Raw genomic sequence first — 18,011 nt, 5'->3', positions numbered from 1 at the left:
GGAGTGGACAACTCTACCACTTTAGCACAGGCCCTTTCCCATCGCAAGGCAAACGACATATTCCATTTGTTCATTTCATAAAAGGCAAATGCCACATGTCGTAGCTACATTCTACTCCTGAGCTGATTTGTCAAACTTACAAGCAAAATGTGAGCACAAATACACACTGGCGATCAAACTCCCAAACCGAAATGCAATGATCATACACAAATTGCAGTACAGTTGTTGCCCTTCCACATAAATGAAGAGAATCTAAACACAGGAATCCAATTGAGATCAGCACAGCACTGTTCATGTCTTCCTCAATTAACTGCAGTTTCAGATCAAACTCAGACGTTACAGATAACAGCACTGTTCAATTAACTGACTTAATGCTAACGCTCTGCTGACACAGATTACCAAGAGAATACAAGCTGACAGCCTCGTGCCTACAGGTCACACACAACAGAACCTTAGCCTTCAAGCATCTCCAACTGAACTGCAGACGGACATACATGTTACAAACCTAGGAACGTAAATAGCTGTCACGTATACCATGTAAACATTCACTGAACACCTACAGCTTTGTCTACCACAACACACTCCTTGAGACATCAGCCTACCCATCGTGCTGAACAAGCTAGCAACGATACAGTGATTATGTGAGCAACACAAGCTACTGTCCTGAGTAGGACATTGAGTATTGTTGGAACTCTGAGCCTGAGCTCGACTCAAAGATGTGGCGTGGAAGGGAAAACTCAGACTCAGAATCTAAGAATTCAGTACCACTGCCCCGCTGCCTCTTTGCTGCCCTCTCATGGTTTGGACTAGCAACGGGAGAGCCATTCTGGCAGTTGGAATCGGGGGTTAGTGGCTCATGACAGGTGCTCTTGGTTCCTTCAGTTCGATCTCCGGGGTCCCTATTGGAAGCACCAACTTGAGTTGGAGACTCGGATGTTGGTGCAGGAGTCGAGGGCTCAGTCCGCTCGGAGTCAGGGAATTGATCACTTGATACTGTGACAGAAGCACCTCCAGCAGGAGTTTCAGATTTCACACCAGTTAAGCGCTGCTGCTCTTCAATGATCTTCTGGAGGTACTTTCCCTGAGCCTCAATTCGCAACTGCAGCTGCCTTTGTACCTAAAGAAAATGTGAAATCAGACCATCTAAGAATTCTAAGTCCATTGTTTATCTAATATCTAAGTATCTAATTGTTCAACCAATTACCTTTGCAAATTTGGTAATACGAATAAGACTAAAGTAAAATGTGAACAGTATGTTTATTGCAGACTTGCAGCTACTAATAATAAAATAGAACCATTGAGATCACAATATTAAAAACAAATTGATTTTGTTCACTAGCAAATAAGATGATGAAACGATTTTACTACTTTAGCAGAACAAACACAAGACCAGCTATAAATAACAAAGAATGTATGAGAAAACAACATTGGATGCACAATTTATTTAATGCAGGATTTGCCTATCTTAGATACTTTGCAAGAGGATAGCTACAAAAATATTTCTAGTACAAACATTTAGTAACAAGAGAGTCTCAGTTGCAGTACGCAGCTAAGGGCCTACCACCTACCCCTAAGTGAACATTTCAGAAGGTACCACAAATATGTTCAATAAATAAATTACTTTAGAAGAAATATCTGTATCCTTGTATGTGTCTCAGATCTACACATTATGAAGATAACAAAAGCTAAAGGGTAGAACATCCAGGAAAGATTTACTTCTAACTGTTCGTGCAGCCGCTTTTGGACCTCCATCTGCAGCTTGAGGGCTTCAGATATCGGCAATCCACTGTGAACAAAAACTTATATGATGGAAGGTCCTTATGTAAAAAATTAAAAATATATCTAGTATAAAAGAAATAAAAGGGACTAAAATGGAAAAAGTATTTTCATCAGAAGAAATAAAAAATGTTATTGTTCAGTTTTGAAGTTATTTTGACCTTTCTGTATTTCCTGTCTAACAGTTATGGACCTTACGGTAAGGTCACAACTAATGAGCAGATGAAATCAACATTTTTTTGTGGAGCGGTGAATGTAACATCTGGATGCAATAAAGTAGTCAATTTCAATATGTTCACACATAACTAATTATAGTTTCAGAATTATTGTTCTAACAGTAACACAATTTCAATATGTTCACATCTAACTAATCACATAAAGTCAAGTGCATTCATTATAGTACATGTATTTTTCTTAGTAAATTGTAAAATCTAGCATAGACAATCATATTTCCATCTTATGACATGCCACTAGGCCAGTAAAATTCCACTAAAAATGAATTTTGAATTATGCCCTTCTTCAATAAAATTAAAAGGAATTAAAATTATGTGTTCATACGAGGATCCCTCAAGTCCGGCAAGCAAATCCCCTGGGTCTTTGTTATCGGCTTTGTTTCCTGCATGAGATACAAATTAGGAAGAACTAAAACAATACTGTAGTATCACACTTATAGTGATGAATTTAGACACCTACCATCAGTTGAAGCATCAGGAATATATTTTGCTAGCCTGTATTTCTGAAACATGAACGGAGGAGTTGAAGTAAACAGTGAAAGTGACAAATAAAAACTGTTAAAAGGCAAGTGTCACACTGAAATAATATACCTGCAAGTGACTTTTTACATGGTATATTGTTAATCCTTGTACACCCATAATTCTTAGAACTCCTTTTGGAGTTGCTCCTGTTTTATTTGATCGACTAAGTGTTAGCAGAAGCAGAAAATTACATGTCCACATAGTACAAGTAAAATTCAAAGGGCCATAAGCCCAGATAAGTAGAACAGTAACACACATAAAAATCTGTAGGTTTCCTTTGGCATCAAAATTCCTGCCAAACTAAGTTGCAAATTTTGCTTCTTTATGGATAGGTCAACTAATTCCATTCATGAAAAATAGCTTTTACCACTAAGAGTTTGACAAGAATAGAGCCCAAAAAGAATATTTGAAATTTATGAACCAAAACTTCAAGCAGATTGCGTCCCTATGAAAACTATGACAAATTCAACACCAAGTAATAGGAAGGCTCAGATGCTTCTTGTAGCTAACTTCAAAGTGGGTTCTCAGTGGGCAACTCATAATCCCCAAGCTAAGGCATCTCAGATTGGTAGCTTTTGCAACTCATCCACATTTGTATTGAAGTCCAGAATCGCGTACATTTTATTCCCCCACAGAGCAATCATATTTTCATAATACTCCCTCTGTTCTTTTTTACATGTCGCATTAGCTGTCCTAAGTCAAACATTATTATCTTTGACCATCTATTTCAAAAAAAAATCCTTATAGTTTCACAACATATGAATTACATATTATGAAAGTATTTCTCATAGGGAATCTAAAAACATAAATCTTCTGTCATAAACCTACATAAATTCTTTTGAAATCAATGATGAAAGTTACAAATGTTTGACTTAGGACTAATACGACGCGTAAAAAAGCTGAGTATTGAAAAAGAATATTTGTTTGATAGAATATGATTTCATGACATCTAGAGAGAGAGAGAGAGGAAAAAGTGTAATTATACAAGAAAAAAATCCTGCTTAAATGTTCAGTAAAATCAAATTAAAGAACTGGATGGATGTAGATGAGCAGTAGTATGAGCGCATACTATCAGGGCCACCAAGTTGAGTAACAGCCTCAACAAATCTTTCATGCAGTTCATTTGTCCAGCGTAAGCGTTGCCTTGCAGCCATGTTGGTATTGTTATTTGCTCCATTACTAGGACCCATGTTGGCTCCAGGTAATTCCATTTGCTGCTGGTGTGTGCCTGAGTTGGGATTTGGGGCAAAACTAGATTCTGGTTTTGGTGAGTACATTGCTCATACCCTCTGCAAGGAGAAGAAACAGAGACATGAAGAGCCAAATGTTTGATAATATTTAAAGAAAAGGGTCATTTTCATTTATGGTGACAAAAAACGATTCTTTCTGGGTGCTATAAAGTTATGCACAACAACAAAAGTAAAGAAAACATAGAGGAGATGGCACAAAACTATTGCTTCTGTATCCATCTTGTGAGAGAGATGAAAGGTTCAAGAGATGTATCATGCATGGCATATGCTCCTCATTAAGACATGGCAATCAGAAGTAAGATTAACGGAGATACAACTTTCTCGTGGAGCGAGAGGAGACTAATCCTGCCCTAAAAGGAGAAAAACATAAGTGTACAGATACAGCAGATGTCTAACAGTAGACTAGTCAGACACTCTAGCAGTGACCGTCAATTGCTACTATTCTCCATTCACATAGAGGTAAGCTAATACTAAAGAGGGGCATGAATTCAGATAGAGGTAAGCTAATACTAAAGAGGGGCATGAAATTGTTATTAAAAAAAAGAGAGGGGCACTAAATGATTCCTTCAGCTGAAGGCCCAATTTTCTTTTAGAAAGAAAAACATAATTAATTAAATTGGAAATCAAACTTTAACCCCAATTTTGGGGCCGATGCCAAGTCCTATGGTGTGGCGTGAAATGAGATCGACCAATCGCTCCTGCTAGTGCTGAGAAAGGGAGAATAGGGAACTAGGCTAATCGGGCCGTGTTTTGGATGCTAGCATAGACTAGATTACCAGTGACCACGCAGAAACGGAATCGAGACAGAGAAGATAGGAAGATTTGGATTTGGTCGGGAACTAATAAAACCAACCAGTTAACCTGGCACAACATGCAGGGGAATCCGTGGAACATGAGCGAGGCAGGGTGGCTGGCTTACCGGCGAGAGAAGGACGCAATCCAAGCAGAGACGCGCGGATCTCCAGTAGTCCCGTCCCCTCCACGCCCAGCCAGCCCAGAGGGCGGGACCACGGCGTCGCCTCCCCGACGATGGAGGACGGGCCTGGGGAAGCCTGGCTCGATGCGGGCCCCGTCGCCGGCGGTGGCGCCGCCCGCTGACGTTAAGGCGCTGACGGTAATGGGGGGACGGAGTTGGGGGAGGAGGCCGGTGGAGGAAGGCGAGAGAGGAGGAGGAACAAGTGGAGACGGGAAAATGGGTTTGTTGGCGAATATATCCCACCTGACCATCGCTTTGTTGGTTTATAAGCGAGCAAGGAAGACGGCGTCACTAAAGATGACACTAGATTAGACCAAACAAACAAAAAGAAAAAAAAGTCCGCCATGGCAGTAACATATTCACACATCCAAAGTCTACTTTAGGGTTGGGCCAAAAAAGATTTTTCTTACTAGTAACATTATAATTGTAATTTTAACGAAATTTGGATTTCGTTTTAAAGGTGAGGATGGTTTTTTCAATGGAAACGGGTGCTTTTTCTGTGGCACTTTTTTTGTTTTGATGTTTATATCACACACAAAGGGGAAAAGATCATTGTTCTTGGCAAAAAGGACCCAAAAAAACCACACACTTGAAATAAGGTTGTGGACTTCAGACCACAAGAATGACGAAATGGAACAACTTTTTTATTTGAGTTTGTGAGCGAAAAAAAACAACAGTAGTATTATCAACAATGAGGCTTTATTAGATCCATTCGTTCAGAGGTGGAGAGTAGCTGATACCACGTGTGTTTGTGCTGGTGCTTTTTTACGGGAGTCAAAAGTTAGCATGATTTGTCTGTCTTTGCATGGATGCTTATTAACTTGTTTTGTAAAAATTTAGTTCCAAGTACAATCTCCTTATAGATATGGGCATATGGCATACCGTTGTACCACATTACAGATTTGTGGAATAGAAAAAATCGCTAGACCCATTCCTATTTCTCATTTATAATTAAGTCTAAACTGGAATTGTCTGATTCATCATTACCATGCTTTACAATACTTTACTAGATTTTTTATGACAGTTGTTTGAACGATTCTTCATCGTAGTTTATCTTGTCATATGTTTTCAGACTGCAAACCCATATTTTTTAGACTCAAAACCTTGCCAAAGTTTGTTCGCCGCGCTAAGGCGTTAGGTGTATCCTCCAACAATTTGTCCACTGCACTTTATGTGCAGCAGTCATCCAAATATGTCGTAGTAGTTGTCTACTCCACTTGAACAAGATTGGAGAAAACGATGAAAATGTAGCAATACAGAATTTATAAATTCTGGACACGTTTGTATGCTAGTAGCCTACTGCAACAAACAAGATGTGTAGTGTACAATGCAAATGAGTGATGATGTGTAAAGAAACAGTATACATTTATACAGCTATCGACGCCCACAAAGCAAAATCATTAGCCGTCTACGAACCTGGACTCTTGTTATTAGTAGAGGCCTCCATGAACCTAGACGTCATTAACATTAACCAAACCATATGGCATCACCTGCAGCGTATATAAATGCCCAGGCGACGACAAGTACAGCTCTCAGTTTCTGGCCAAAATTAAATGGCGGTCGGCCTGCATGCCACGTAGGACTAGAAAAAAAGCTAGCTGTGTGTGACATGCCGAGCTGGCAAATGCTAATTGGCCCATGGGGTGCGTAACGGTCCAAAGCCTGTTGTTACTCTTCTGTAGGAGTCCTACAAGGCAAGGCTCTATGTCTGCACCTCAGCTTGCTCCAGAATTACGTGTGCGTCCAAACACGGCTTTCTCAGAATTATTACCAGAAATTACATGTACGTCCAAGCACTGCTTTTCTCAGAATTACCATTGTTGTTGGAACTATCACATCTGCTGTCAGTGCCAGGCCTTGATTTCATCTTGAGATAGGCCTTATTTAGTTCACCTCAAAAACAAAATTTTTTTAAGATTTTCTGTCACATCGAAGTTTGCGGCACATGTATGAAGCATTAAATACAGATAAAAATTAAATATATTACCTATAAATCGCGATAGTTACTCTATAATTGAACAATATTTGTCAAATAAAACAAAAGTGTTACAGTGTTAAAATAAAAAAAAAATCTAAATAAGGCCACAGTAGTAAACTAGTAGTGTTAATACAGTGTTGTACAACTAGTTGGAACCGAGCTGGTCGTTGTCGACAGTAACCCATCCCAAGGCTTATTGTATTTGCATTTTGCTCTGGTTTTGGATTCTTGTATTGCAGGCATCTTCAGGACGATGCTGCGAATATTCGCTTTCCGTCCTTTGGACAAGTCACTGATGTGAGCCATGTTCTCTTCCCCTTGAACCCTTGTTGTGTGTGCTGGAGCCGGTTAATTGGCCATGGCAAATTGGAGTTAATGTTATTAAGGTGACAGTGACATCCCACAAAAGTGACATGTACTACTTGTGTGTGGCAGAACCTCCTGAATTAAGTGGCCCCCATGCACACTTCATTGTCCAAAAGACTTCTGATCGACGTGCACGAGTTCCAAATGACTTAAGAAGTCTGTCGGGTGTCCTCGGGAAACCCGAATCATCCACGTAACATTCTTTTCAGGAATTCCCTCATCAAGCATCACAGTATTACAACATTTCATAGATAAGAGAAATCAGAGTAAAAGCGGAAAGGTTACATAACATAGATTGAAACTTAAGTGCATAGTTTACAAACCATAAGTATTTGATACATAAACGCTTCGGAACTTTATATTACATAAACCATAGATCACACAACGAGTTTTTACTTGCCCAAGGTCACACATCAGATTCATCATCATCACTCTCCTCCACAAGAGTAAAATAACCATGACCATCAAAAGGATAAACAAGAGATTCACCTGCAACATGGGTTAAGAAACCCTGAGTACAAAAGTACTCAACAAGACTTAACCGACTATAAAAGAGGTGGAGACTCAGGTATGCAGGCTATAGGGGTTCAAGGTAAAGCTTTATCAAGATCAAGTATTTCTTTTGCATAAAAGCTTACTAAAAGTAAAACCTACTTTCAAGTTTTAACTCAAGATTATCACTTATAACTAGCCAAGATCATTATCCAACTTTCATAAACATAACATCTCTTTCTTATACCAAAGATTCACTTATTACTACGATGATGGGGTGAGGATTGAGGCTCCATATCCGAGGAAACACGGCGATTCGAATCGATTAAACCCAGCTGGGGATTCAGTACCACACGACATATGTAGAACTTAATCTTGCATACGTCAACCTTTTCTATAGATCCTCCCATACAAGAACGGGTCCAGCGTCACCCGAGAGTACAGTACACCACCATCCTACAGCCAATCTAGATGTTTCCCGGTCATCTCAGATCCGTAAGGTGGGTACACGCTACTCTCGCCATCTCTCCACTCCCAGTACGCGGTTAGCCGTTCTCAAGTATCGGAATAGCTATAGGTAAGGCTTACCGCCGCATGTGGGCTGTACTCAAAGTTCTCAATCACAACAGGCCAACAACGGAACGGTCCTTAATCGACACAGTTGGAGACACTACTTTAAGACTCCATTCTTAAAGCAAGTCCACCGACCGGTCTCAAGTTTAAACATCATTAACCATAAAAGTATGTCACAACAACCCTTCAAACTTTCTCATTTGAAAACTTATCTAATGAGCAGGGCTAAGCATACTAAGCATTCTCATAAAGCAGGTATCAAGGTTAATATGAAAATCATCAAGGTAGATAATGCAGCAAATAGGATTCACTCAACTCCTATTCACCTAATGCATCATATTAACTCAAGTGATATAAATAACTTTATGAAAATACAAGGGTAGAGTTTAATGTCCGGGGCTTGCCTTGGTCAGAGGGGACGTTCGGCAACTCAACTACTCTCGAAGGATCCTCAAACTCGGAAGAAACCCACTGAGGATCAGATTCTTCCGAAGCGTATTCTATACGTAAAAGTGCATATGCATGATTATGATATACTTAAGGCATGATAAAGATAGGTTACATGTTCTGGGATGATAACAACAAACTATGATTATCTCGAGTACAATTTACTTTCACGGTATAGAAACAACTAACTTAGCCACTCAAAAACATAGATTATTTCTAAACAAGTTTTATCATCTTTATTAAGCAATATTGTGAACTTATCATATCATAAGGATTATTTATATGAAAATAAACCATAACCAGGGAGCATATCATGCTAAGTGACCATGGTTATCAAACAATCCAAAATATCACCCAAATCCTAAAGGGATTAATTATTTCTATTTCTTTTATAAGCATTTTAAATAGCTTTGTTAAGAAACATAGCATATTTTATCAAACAGAGCTGAAATAATTTCTGAAGCTAGATAATATTAACACAAGTTCACATATTAAATTTCATGATTTATGGATATACCCATAATTTACTAAAAATCATGGAAGATTGATTTATTATTAAACAGGGACAATTTTCATATATATACAAACTGCCAGAAAATGGAATCTAATATTTTTCATGTGTTCTACTCATTTTAAGAAAGCTATACAAAAATTTCCATAATTTTTGGATCAGCACATGATTTAATACATAAATTCAAATATAAAACCAAAACTGCAGAAAAAGAAAAAGAAAAACGTTACTGCACAGTGGACCAAAAATCGGCCCGCAGGCCGGCCCACTCCACACGGCCCGCGCGGACGCTGCGCACTCCCGCGTCCTCTCCCTCTCTCTCACGCGGGACACTGACAGGCAGACCCCACCTGTCAGCTCCGTCCCTTTCACGCGCGGCGACACTGCCGCCGTTCCAGCGGCCGGTAGAGAGGTCTTCGGCCCTCGCGTGCGCGCGCATCGGCTTCGCCTCGAGTTTACGACCCCATAGGTACTATTCGCAGAGACTCTACCTCCCTCCTTCTACCTCGGCCGCGAGCATGGCGGACGGCCATGGCGGTCATCCGTAGACCGGACACTAGAGCTCGGTAGAGCGTAGACAAGAGGAACAAGGAGCTTCAAGGAGATTTAGGGAACACGATGCTCACTCCACCACGGCGGGAGAAACAGCTGAAGTTGCTGGCGACGGAGACAGTGTGATCGGGCGGGCGCTCCGGCTCCGGTGAGCTCGTTCCGGCGATTCTGTTCGCGCCCAAAGGAAAAGAGAGAGAGCATGAGCTACTAGAACACAAGAGGAACTCGAAACAGCTTCCAGGGAAACGTGATACCGACTAGAACTCCGTGGCCACGGCAAGAACCCCACGGCGGCAGTTCTGGCCGGAGATGGAGAGGATGGCGACGCCCTGGCGATTGGGAGGTTTATTGAGTGGACTTGGTGGTGCTCTGGGTTCGCAAGGAGGTGGCGATCATCGTGGACGGCTCAATTTGATGCGAGGAGGATCGAGCACGGCCAATTTGGATAGGGACGGTGTACTGCTCCTCGGTGCTCCGGTGGCGGAAATGGAGTCGACGAGCGCAGCAGAGAAGGGCACGTCGCGCCTCTGGTTGCCAGCAGCTGCTCCACATCGTCACGGACGTGAACACGCGCGTGGACGCGGTAAAACGGTGGCCATGCGCTGGCATTCACCGATCCAGACTCGGGTGTCCACCGCCATGAACAGGAGCCAAAGCTTATCCCCCCCCCTTTTTGTCTGGTTTATCAAAAGTCGTCCAAAAGTTGAACTGAAACCAAATTTTCACCAAAAAGAAACTTGTGCAAAATTTTGTAAGTTACAAAACATCTTTTGGTGGCCAGAGCTAATTCTGAGTGGAAAATAGCTAAATTGGCCAAACAGTTTGAAATTCAAGCTTAATTCCAAATTTTTGAATTGGGGCAAAACAGAATTTCTAAAATTACTTTTGATTTTGCATAACAACTTGAAAAACTTCCAACATGAAAGTTGTTCAACTTTTCAAGCTCTACAACTTTCATGTTGACCACTTTTCAAAATTCCAAATAGATTTTGAATTGGAGATTTAAGTTAGAAAAGGGGACATTTTCCGGAAATCTGTATTTTCAAAATTACTTTGAATTTTGTACTGAAACTTCAAAAACTCAAAACACCAAAGTTGTACATCTTGACAAGATCTACAACTTTGCTTTTGAACTCAACTTCAAATTTTGCTTGGTTTTTGAATTACACAAAAGGGGGTAAATCTAGGGTTTTGCAAACTAGGGTTTTCCCCCCCTAAGTTTTTCGGAAAACTTGCACCCAAGGTTTTTAAACTCCAAAACAAGCATCCATACATAAAATAAACACACTTAGGCTTCCTAAACACATTCATTCAAATTAAACTTATTTTAAGTTAAATGCATTAGTGTGTGCTTAACAACCTATTATGAAATGCTCATGATGACATGTCATATTTTAGTTCGCTTAACACCAGAGTGTTACATTGTGAACGAAAACGAACTGATCCTACCGTTTTGAGTTCAATGGTGGTGTGGTATGATCCTGCAAATTTATGCTGGGAAATGAAATTTGGAGCAAATTCAATGTTGATTAATCAATCATCAAAATTGTTTGGATGAGAATTCATCCAACAGTGGGCCAGGGATATTCGACAACTTAGGAAAATTGTGAAAATGCAGAGTTGAAGACTTCACGTCATTTTTTTTTGATGAAAAGACTTCACGTCATTAACAACTTCAAATCATTAGAGGCATTAAAAGCTGCTGGAGTTCTGTTTCATACATCTTGTGCTGAATAAGTAGTTCAATCTTTCAAAAGAAGAAAAGAAAATACAGTTCACAGTTTCAGTAACTGGCCTTGTTTAGTTCACCCTGAAAACCAAAAAATTTTCAAGATTCCCCGTCACATCGAATACATCGAATCTTGTGGCACATGCATGAAACATTAAATATAGACGAAAATAAAAACTAATTACACAGTTTAGCTGTAAATCACGAGACGAATCTTTTGATCCTAGTTAGTCTATGATTGGATAATATTTGTCACAAACAAACGAAAGTGCTACAGTACCGAAAACTTTTCACTTTTCGGAACTAAACAAGGCCTAAGTTCATTCAGAGAGAAAGGATGTGCAAGCAGTTTGCAGATTACAAAGTCAGTATGAACCTTTCAGAGTTAAATAGTATTTTAAGTTAAATTGCAGGAATTGTTGGGAAGCCTGCATGGGCAATTGAGACAGATACGAAGCTTGAAACATCTGCTGTTAACATGTCCCAACATGAATCATTGTGCATACATGGATTAACACAAACGACAGTAGGACACGAGTCAACATTTCAAGTGTGCTAAGGATGCTAGAATCATAATCCCATGACAAACACAGTACACCCTGCTACCTGGAGAAAGTCAGCTACCACAAGACCGGACCACCATTTCCTTGTCACCACCATATTGCACATCACTACCAAAGATAGCCATCACCACCCTCAGAATTTGCTGTCACAGTTCAAGAGGACCTCCGCTTCAGCTCAGGGGACTTCTGGAGGAGCAATGGCGGACCTTCCATGCCTGATGGAGAAGGTTTGCCTCCTGGACTGTGCGAGTCGATGGAACTGACAGAAAGCTGGTTGAACACTGAGGAGCTCAGTGTGTCCGTGGGGCCACACATGATCCCTCCAGGGGATATCTCCGGGAGATCAGGGTCGGAGATACTGAAGCCACTTGAAGCGAACTGTTCAGTGACCATCTTGCATGCGCTCCCTAGGATACTGTCGATGTACTTCTGAAGCGCTTCCATTCTGATCTGCACACGCTTTTGGACCTGGTAATAGGAAAAGCAGCCAAAGATTGTAATGAGCAGGCCTCGTATGCAGCTTTTCAAGTTGACACTTCAAATTTCTTCACGCACAAACTGTGGTGACTGTTACAAACAGATGCATCCCACATTGGGTTCAGACATGCTCCATAGGGAGCAGATCCTGAAGGTCCTGTTGTCCACAATGTTTCAGTTAATCTCAGTGCCTAAACTAATCATTTGTTTCCTGCGGTTTTGCTTTTACCTTTATTAAGAAACAATTTAATGAACACATTTTTTTCCAAACCTGAAAGGACCCTTTAAAAATACTACTTTCAAGCCAGAACACACAGATTATGGAAAATTTCGCTGGTGGATTCATAATTCCTTCAAAAGAATTGACTCATTCCATTAATGAGACTGTCCTTTCAACTAGAATTCAAATGCAGCTCACCAGTTTCAGTGAATTATGGATAAGTGAAACTTAAAGATTCTGCATCATTCACATATAAAGGGTATATTAACCAATTCTAGTCCAAGCTTCACTTCTTAGCTCAATGAATGGTCAAAAGAAAAACTACTGCAGAAATACAAGAGTTCCCATTTTCTTGCTTTACAGAACTCAGAAAACTAGTTCAAGAGCATAATAGAACACACAATCAGAATTACCTCCACTTGTTCATGCAGTCTTCGTTGCACCTCCATCTGTGCTCTCAGTGCTTCTTTAACTTCTTGGCTTCTGCAGCAAGTAATCGTGACATTAACTCTTTCAAATAGCACAATCACAGTAAATATTCTAAAAGTATTCAATCGAAGAAGAATAAACTAATATGCTGGTCAAGGAATATCAGATGAACCATACTCTTTCATTTCCTGGGCAGGAACTCTAGGGGACACACTCATTCCACTTTGAGCATCTAGAAGATAGGATGCTGCAGTTTGGGGAAAGGTAAGCGCAAACAGAGACCAGAAATTAGTACAAGAACCAAAAGAATCCTTTCACTGCTTTCAAACATTAACTAAAAATAATGGAGAACTCGAACATATGCCATATGGTAAGAAGTTATATACAGGTCACATACATACATGGGTTTTCACTAGATATTCCTCTATTTTATTTCATTACTGATGATTGATAATACTAAACCATGCAGTATCATACAATTAAGAAAAACCTGCATACAGGCCATGCTAAAGATTTGGCAAAGACACGATAACTGCAGAGGAAAGGTGGTATGCAATGACAACACCGTTTAATTAAGTGTGGTGGTTCTTGTCTCATTTTCTTTTTAATATAATGAAGTGCAGCTCTCCTGCGTTTTCAAGAAAAAAAGATAACACCATTTAATTTAGTAATAATATAAACAAACACTGCAGTGCCACAAAACAAACATATGGTTTTAAATTTGTTCCTTTTAAAAAAAATCATTATTGCATATAAGCGGAAGCAATTGGAGGCCTCCATCTGGACATGATTATGCATGTCAGATGATTAACCATGTCAGTAGTGTGGTGATCCTATCAGAAGCATGACTCTCTTAAATTAGAAGGGATGTGCCCAGATGGCAGATCCCCAAAACATTTTCAAATCCATAATAGTAATCCACAGTTTTCTGCTACAATACATGTGAAAATTTGTGAGCAAATAAGCATGCAGTCAATCCTCAGACAGATAACTGAGGAAGGACACCTTTGGTGTCTAGCAGGAGCTGGCGTTCGGCGCAACTTGAGGTTGCTGCCACTTAAGGTCATTTTGCTAGCTTTGGTCGGGTTTATCTTTTGTCTCTACTGAGTATGCAACCTGAAGTTTGTTTGGTGTGTGGGGTTATTGTAAATATATAATTTCTTCTTCTTCTTAATGCAATGGCATGCAGTTCTCCTGCACATTTGAGAGAAAAAGTATTCACCGACTAACTGTAACATGCTTCTTCCTATACAGATTATTCTAGTGAAAGGTGGTCAGGTGCTCCTTCAAAACAAAGTTCAAATATTAAAACACAGAAGGGTGGGCATTATTCCAAGTGATTGGATTATGAAAGGGCTAATTTTCTCATATTCACGAGTCACAAATAATCCATGAAAGTGTATTTGGAATGATTGATTCCATTCAATGAATATGCATAAGTACGTATGGACGCCGGGGTGGCTCATGAGCCAACCGCACAGGCGTGGTACATGCCACAAATCAAGGGCTACCTACTATAATTACACATACTATAATTACAATAGGCTAACACTCCCCCACAGTCTGACCGGGAGCACATCGAACATTTAGAGTGGACCGAAACTCCTGAAACAAGGAAGTAGGAAGGCCCTTCGTAAAGACGTCGGTGTACTGGAATGTCGTAGGGACATGAAGGACCCGAACATGACCGAGGGCGACCCTCTCCCGAACAAAGTGGAGATACATGCTTCGTCCGCTGATGTTGCACCGGGTTGCTGGAGAGATACACAGCACTGATATTGTCACAGTAGACCAGGGTGGTACGACGAGGCGGGTGGCAAAGCTCATGGAGCAGTTGGCAGAGCCAAGTAGCTTCAGCAACACCATTAGCCACAGCTCGATATTCGGCCTCGGCACTGGACTGGGCGACCGTATGCTGATGCTTGGAGGACCAAGACACCAAGTTATCTCCGAGGAACACTGCGTAGCCAGAAGTCGACCGGCGAGTGTCGGGACAGCCAGCCCAGTCGGCATCCGTATAGACAACGAGCTCAGTAGGTGATGAACGGCGCATGGTCAAGCCAAGGGAGAGAGTGCCCTGTAGGTAGCGCAGAATCCGCTTAAGGGCAGCAAGGTGCAGTTTCCGTGGATCATGCATATAAAGGCAAATCTGCTGGACAGCACTATAATTACAATAGGCTAACAATCCAGATCTAACTAAAATCTGCTACATCTGTAGTCAGTTTTACTATGCCTGTAGCCCTGTACTGCCCCTTGGGTCTCAAGGTTCACTAGCAAATCATCAGCCCATCCAGCTACACATGCGAGCGCTGCATGGTTTGTTACTCTATCACACGAAAATGGTGATGCTTGGCCCCCACATTCACTTAACTGAGGTCAAGCCACCAAGTGCTAAATCCACGCCTTAAACTTAATTTGCACTGGGGAAAACGAATTGAAATCGCAAATGAGAACATATCTTGGAGGCCATGTCAAAGAATGACAATATGCATCAACATTGTATCATTTTTAGTAGCACATGTGTGTAACCTCCTGGGAGGTTATATGAGGCAAGTTCAGTTTTTGTTTGATACGGCATTTTGAACGTATATAACTATCGGTTTACAAATTATAGTATCAATACATCCTTATCAACTAACAAATGTCCGTGCCATCAGATCATGACATTTTACTAGGGAAGGACCACCAGAACACTCTGTCTTCTAACTCCTATGATGCAGTAATTCAGTGGCAGAGCTGGTGAATCGCCACATCATGTTCTATTTTGAGGTAACCCATGATTTTTTAAAAAATTAATGAAATAGTTACAAACATTATTCAAGAATGAAACATGTCAACTTGCACTAGTTGTGGTAACTGAGGCAACTTATTTTAAACAAGATATGAGAATTCAATTGCTATACTTGCAAACAAACTGCAATTGGAAATATAGAGAACCTATGTTCATTGCAATTTGCAACCATCTATGTGGCGAGAATTGTTGACCAGTACTGCTACTTTCAGTGCCTTCCTACTGATACTGCATGCATAACCACTGGCCTTGTGCTCCTCCGACCCGTCTGCCTGCACACAAGCAGCGCCCCAACGCCAGCCACACGGGCCTGTCATTGGCCATGAATCAATTTGGCCAGATGCAACTGGACTGTGGAGTTGTCAGTTGTGTTTGGGGGATTGTAGGAGCTACCAAGCTAGGGTTTGGCGGTCTGGAATGAGGGGCAGAGGCAGGGAGTCGGAGGAGAGGCGACAAACACACAGTCAGCACTACATCCAGGCCTTGTTTACTTCCTAAAATTTTTGCAAAATATGAATAGCACCACTTTTGTTTGTATTTGACAAATATTGTCCAATCATGGACTAACTAGGTTCAAAAGATTCGTCTAGCAAATTACAGGTAAACTGTGTAATTAGTTATTTCTTTTATCTATATTTAGTGCTCCATGCATGTGCCGTAAGATTCGATGTGATGGGGAATGTGAAAAATTTTGCAAAATATTTTGGGAACTAAACAAGGCCCCAATAGATTTGATGGATCAGGAGGGGGCCAAGGAAGTTTGTTGCTGTCTAGGCCTGCCATGGGTGGATGACTAGGACCGGCCCATAGCAGTGCGGAATTAGGCGATAGGATTTTTAAAGTCGTACCTGAACTTTTTGGGCTACGGCTAGGGCCGCGGCCCCAGTGGCCCTAGGCCTAAATCCACCCCTACAGCAATTTCAGCAGTTCCATTTTGCTCTGGTATCCCCATTAACCATAAGAACAAGCTACTCTGACCCCTCCTGTAGTCTTCCTCATCTCCTGTAGTCTTCCTCATTAGACTCATTCTACATCTTAAGTTCAGAGGCTGTTGATTCATAATAAATGTCTATTTTATAATTAGAAAAGATAATGTTTTCCTTTACAAACTTACTATCGGTTTTTTTCCCGAACATTTACCATCGGTTTTCTTCTGCCATAAGAAGACTACATACAATATGTACTCACATAAATAATATATCGCTTCATAATTATGAAAAAAATTTGATGAAGCTAACATAGAGAGACCATTAATTAATCGGAATAATATAAACATGCATACAGGGTGTCACAAAGAAAATGAACTTTGACAAAAAGAATTGAATATTAATTGAAGAAAATAAAATGTTCAAAACATTGATTAACATAACTTACTTACCATCTTTTGATTGCTCTGACCCCTCTTTACCAGATTGTTTCCCTAATCTGTATTTCTGGTCACATGGGAAACTTTTAGAACCAGTTATTTTCAAGAGTTTTGAGGAACATGCAAGCACATGCCAAAGTACCTGAAGATGGCTCTTTAAGTGGAAAAGAGTAAGACCCTTAACACCCATTGTCCTCAAGATAGTTTTGGGTGTTGCTTCTGCATAATTATTTATTCATTAAAAATATTTTCAAAACAAATGAAACTAGAATTTAAAATAGTATACTCTCCTAGTTTAGTGATAACAAGTAACTAATGGCATACTACTAATTGGAGCGACAATTCGATATCCAAATGGATTTGGTGACAGTGGTAACTACTCTGCCCCAGTTCACATAAAAAATCATGGTAGAACTTCAAAACCATACAAGGAAACATATGCTACCTTAGCTTTAAATGTTTACCATCTATAGCTAGATTTAACTAGCCATTGATGCCAGAAATGAGTCCACCGAGAGATTAACAAAAAAATAAATAGAAATGCTTGGCGCCTGAAATTTGAACAAGAAAAAACCATATAAAGCTACAAATATGCAAGAGCCAAGCTTGCGTATGCTAATAAGTACCTTACGGAAAACATTACCAACTTTTTGCTAGGCCAAACAGATCAACTTCCAGCAACTAGCATTATGTTAAAAATTCTACACTAACCAACCTCATAACATTGTCTCTAACAATCAAACTTCACCAATACAGGCCA

General features: G+C 40.4%; 2 protein-coding genes across 2 annotated transcripts; both read right to left on the bottom strand.

The window, feature by feature from the left end:
* Positions 204–5,013, bottom strand: LOC8064668 (myb family transcription factor PHL7). The gene is made up of 7 exons (XM_002459957.2): positions 4,701–5,013; positions 3,601–3,820; positions 2,601–2,677; positions 2,470–2,512; positions 2,335–2,392; positions 1,717–1,786; positions 204–1,117 (listed from the first exon to the last, which is right to left on the bottom strand). The coding sequence occupies exons 2-7, from the start codon at positions 3,806–3,808 to the stop codon at positions 656–658; spliced, it is 918 nt and encodes a 305-aa protein (XP_002460002.1). The 5' UTR covers positions 3,809–3,820; positions 4,701–5,013; the 3' UTR covers positions 204–655.
* LOC8064667 (protein PHR1-LIKE 3) lies at positions 11,822–17,955 on the bottom strand. Its single transcript, XM_002459956.2, has 5 exons — positions 17,394–17,955; positions 17,264–17,318; positions 13,272–13,341; positions 13,079–13,148; positions 11,822–12,436 (listed from the first exon to the last, which is right to left on the bottom strand). Exons 1-5 carry the CDS (start codon positions 17,439–17,441, stop codon positions 12,122–12,124), a joined length of 558 nt encoding a protein of 185 aa, XP_002460001.1. The 5' UTR covers positions 17,442–17,955; the 3' UTR covers positions 11,822–12,121.

Source organism: Sorghum bicolor, chromosome 2, assembly GCF_000003195.3.
Source record: "Sorghum bicolor cultivar BTx623 chromosome 2, Sorghum_bicolor_NCBIv3, whole genome shotgun sequence".
Lineage (NCBI taxonomy): Eukaryota > Viridiplantae > Streptophyta > Magnoliopsida > Poales > Poaceae > Sorghum > Sorghum bicolor.
This window is presented reverse-complemented; position numbering and strand designations above follow the sequence as displayed.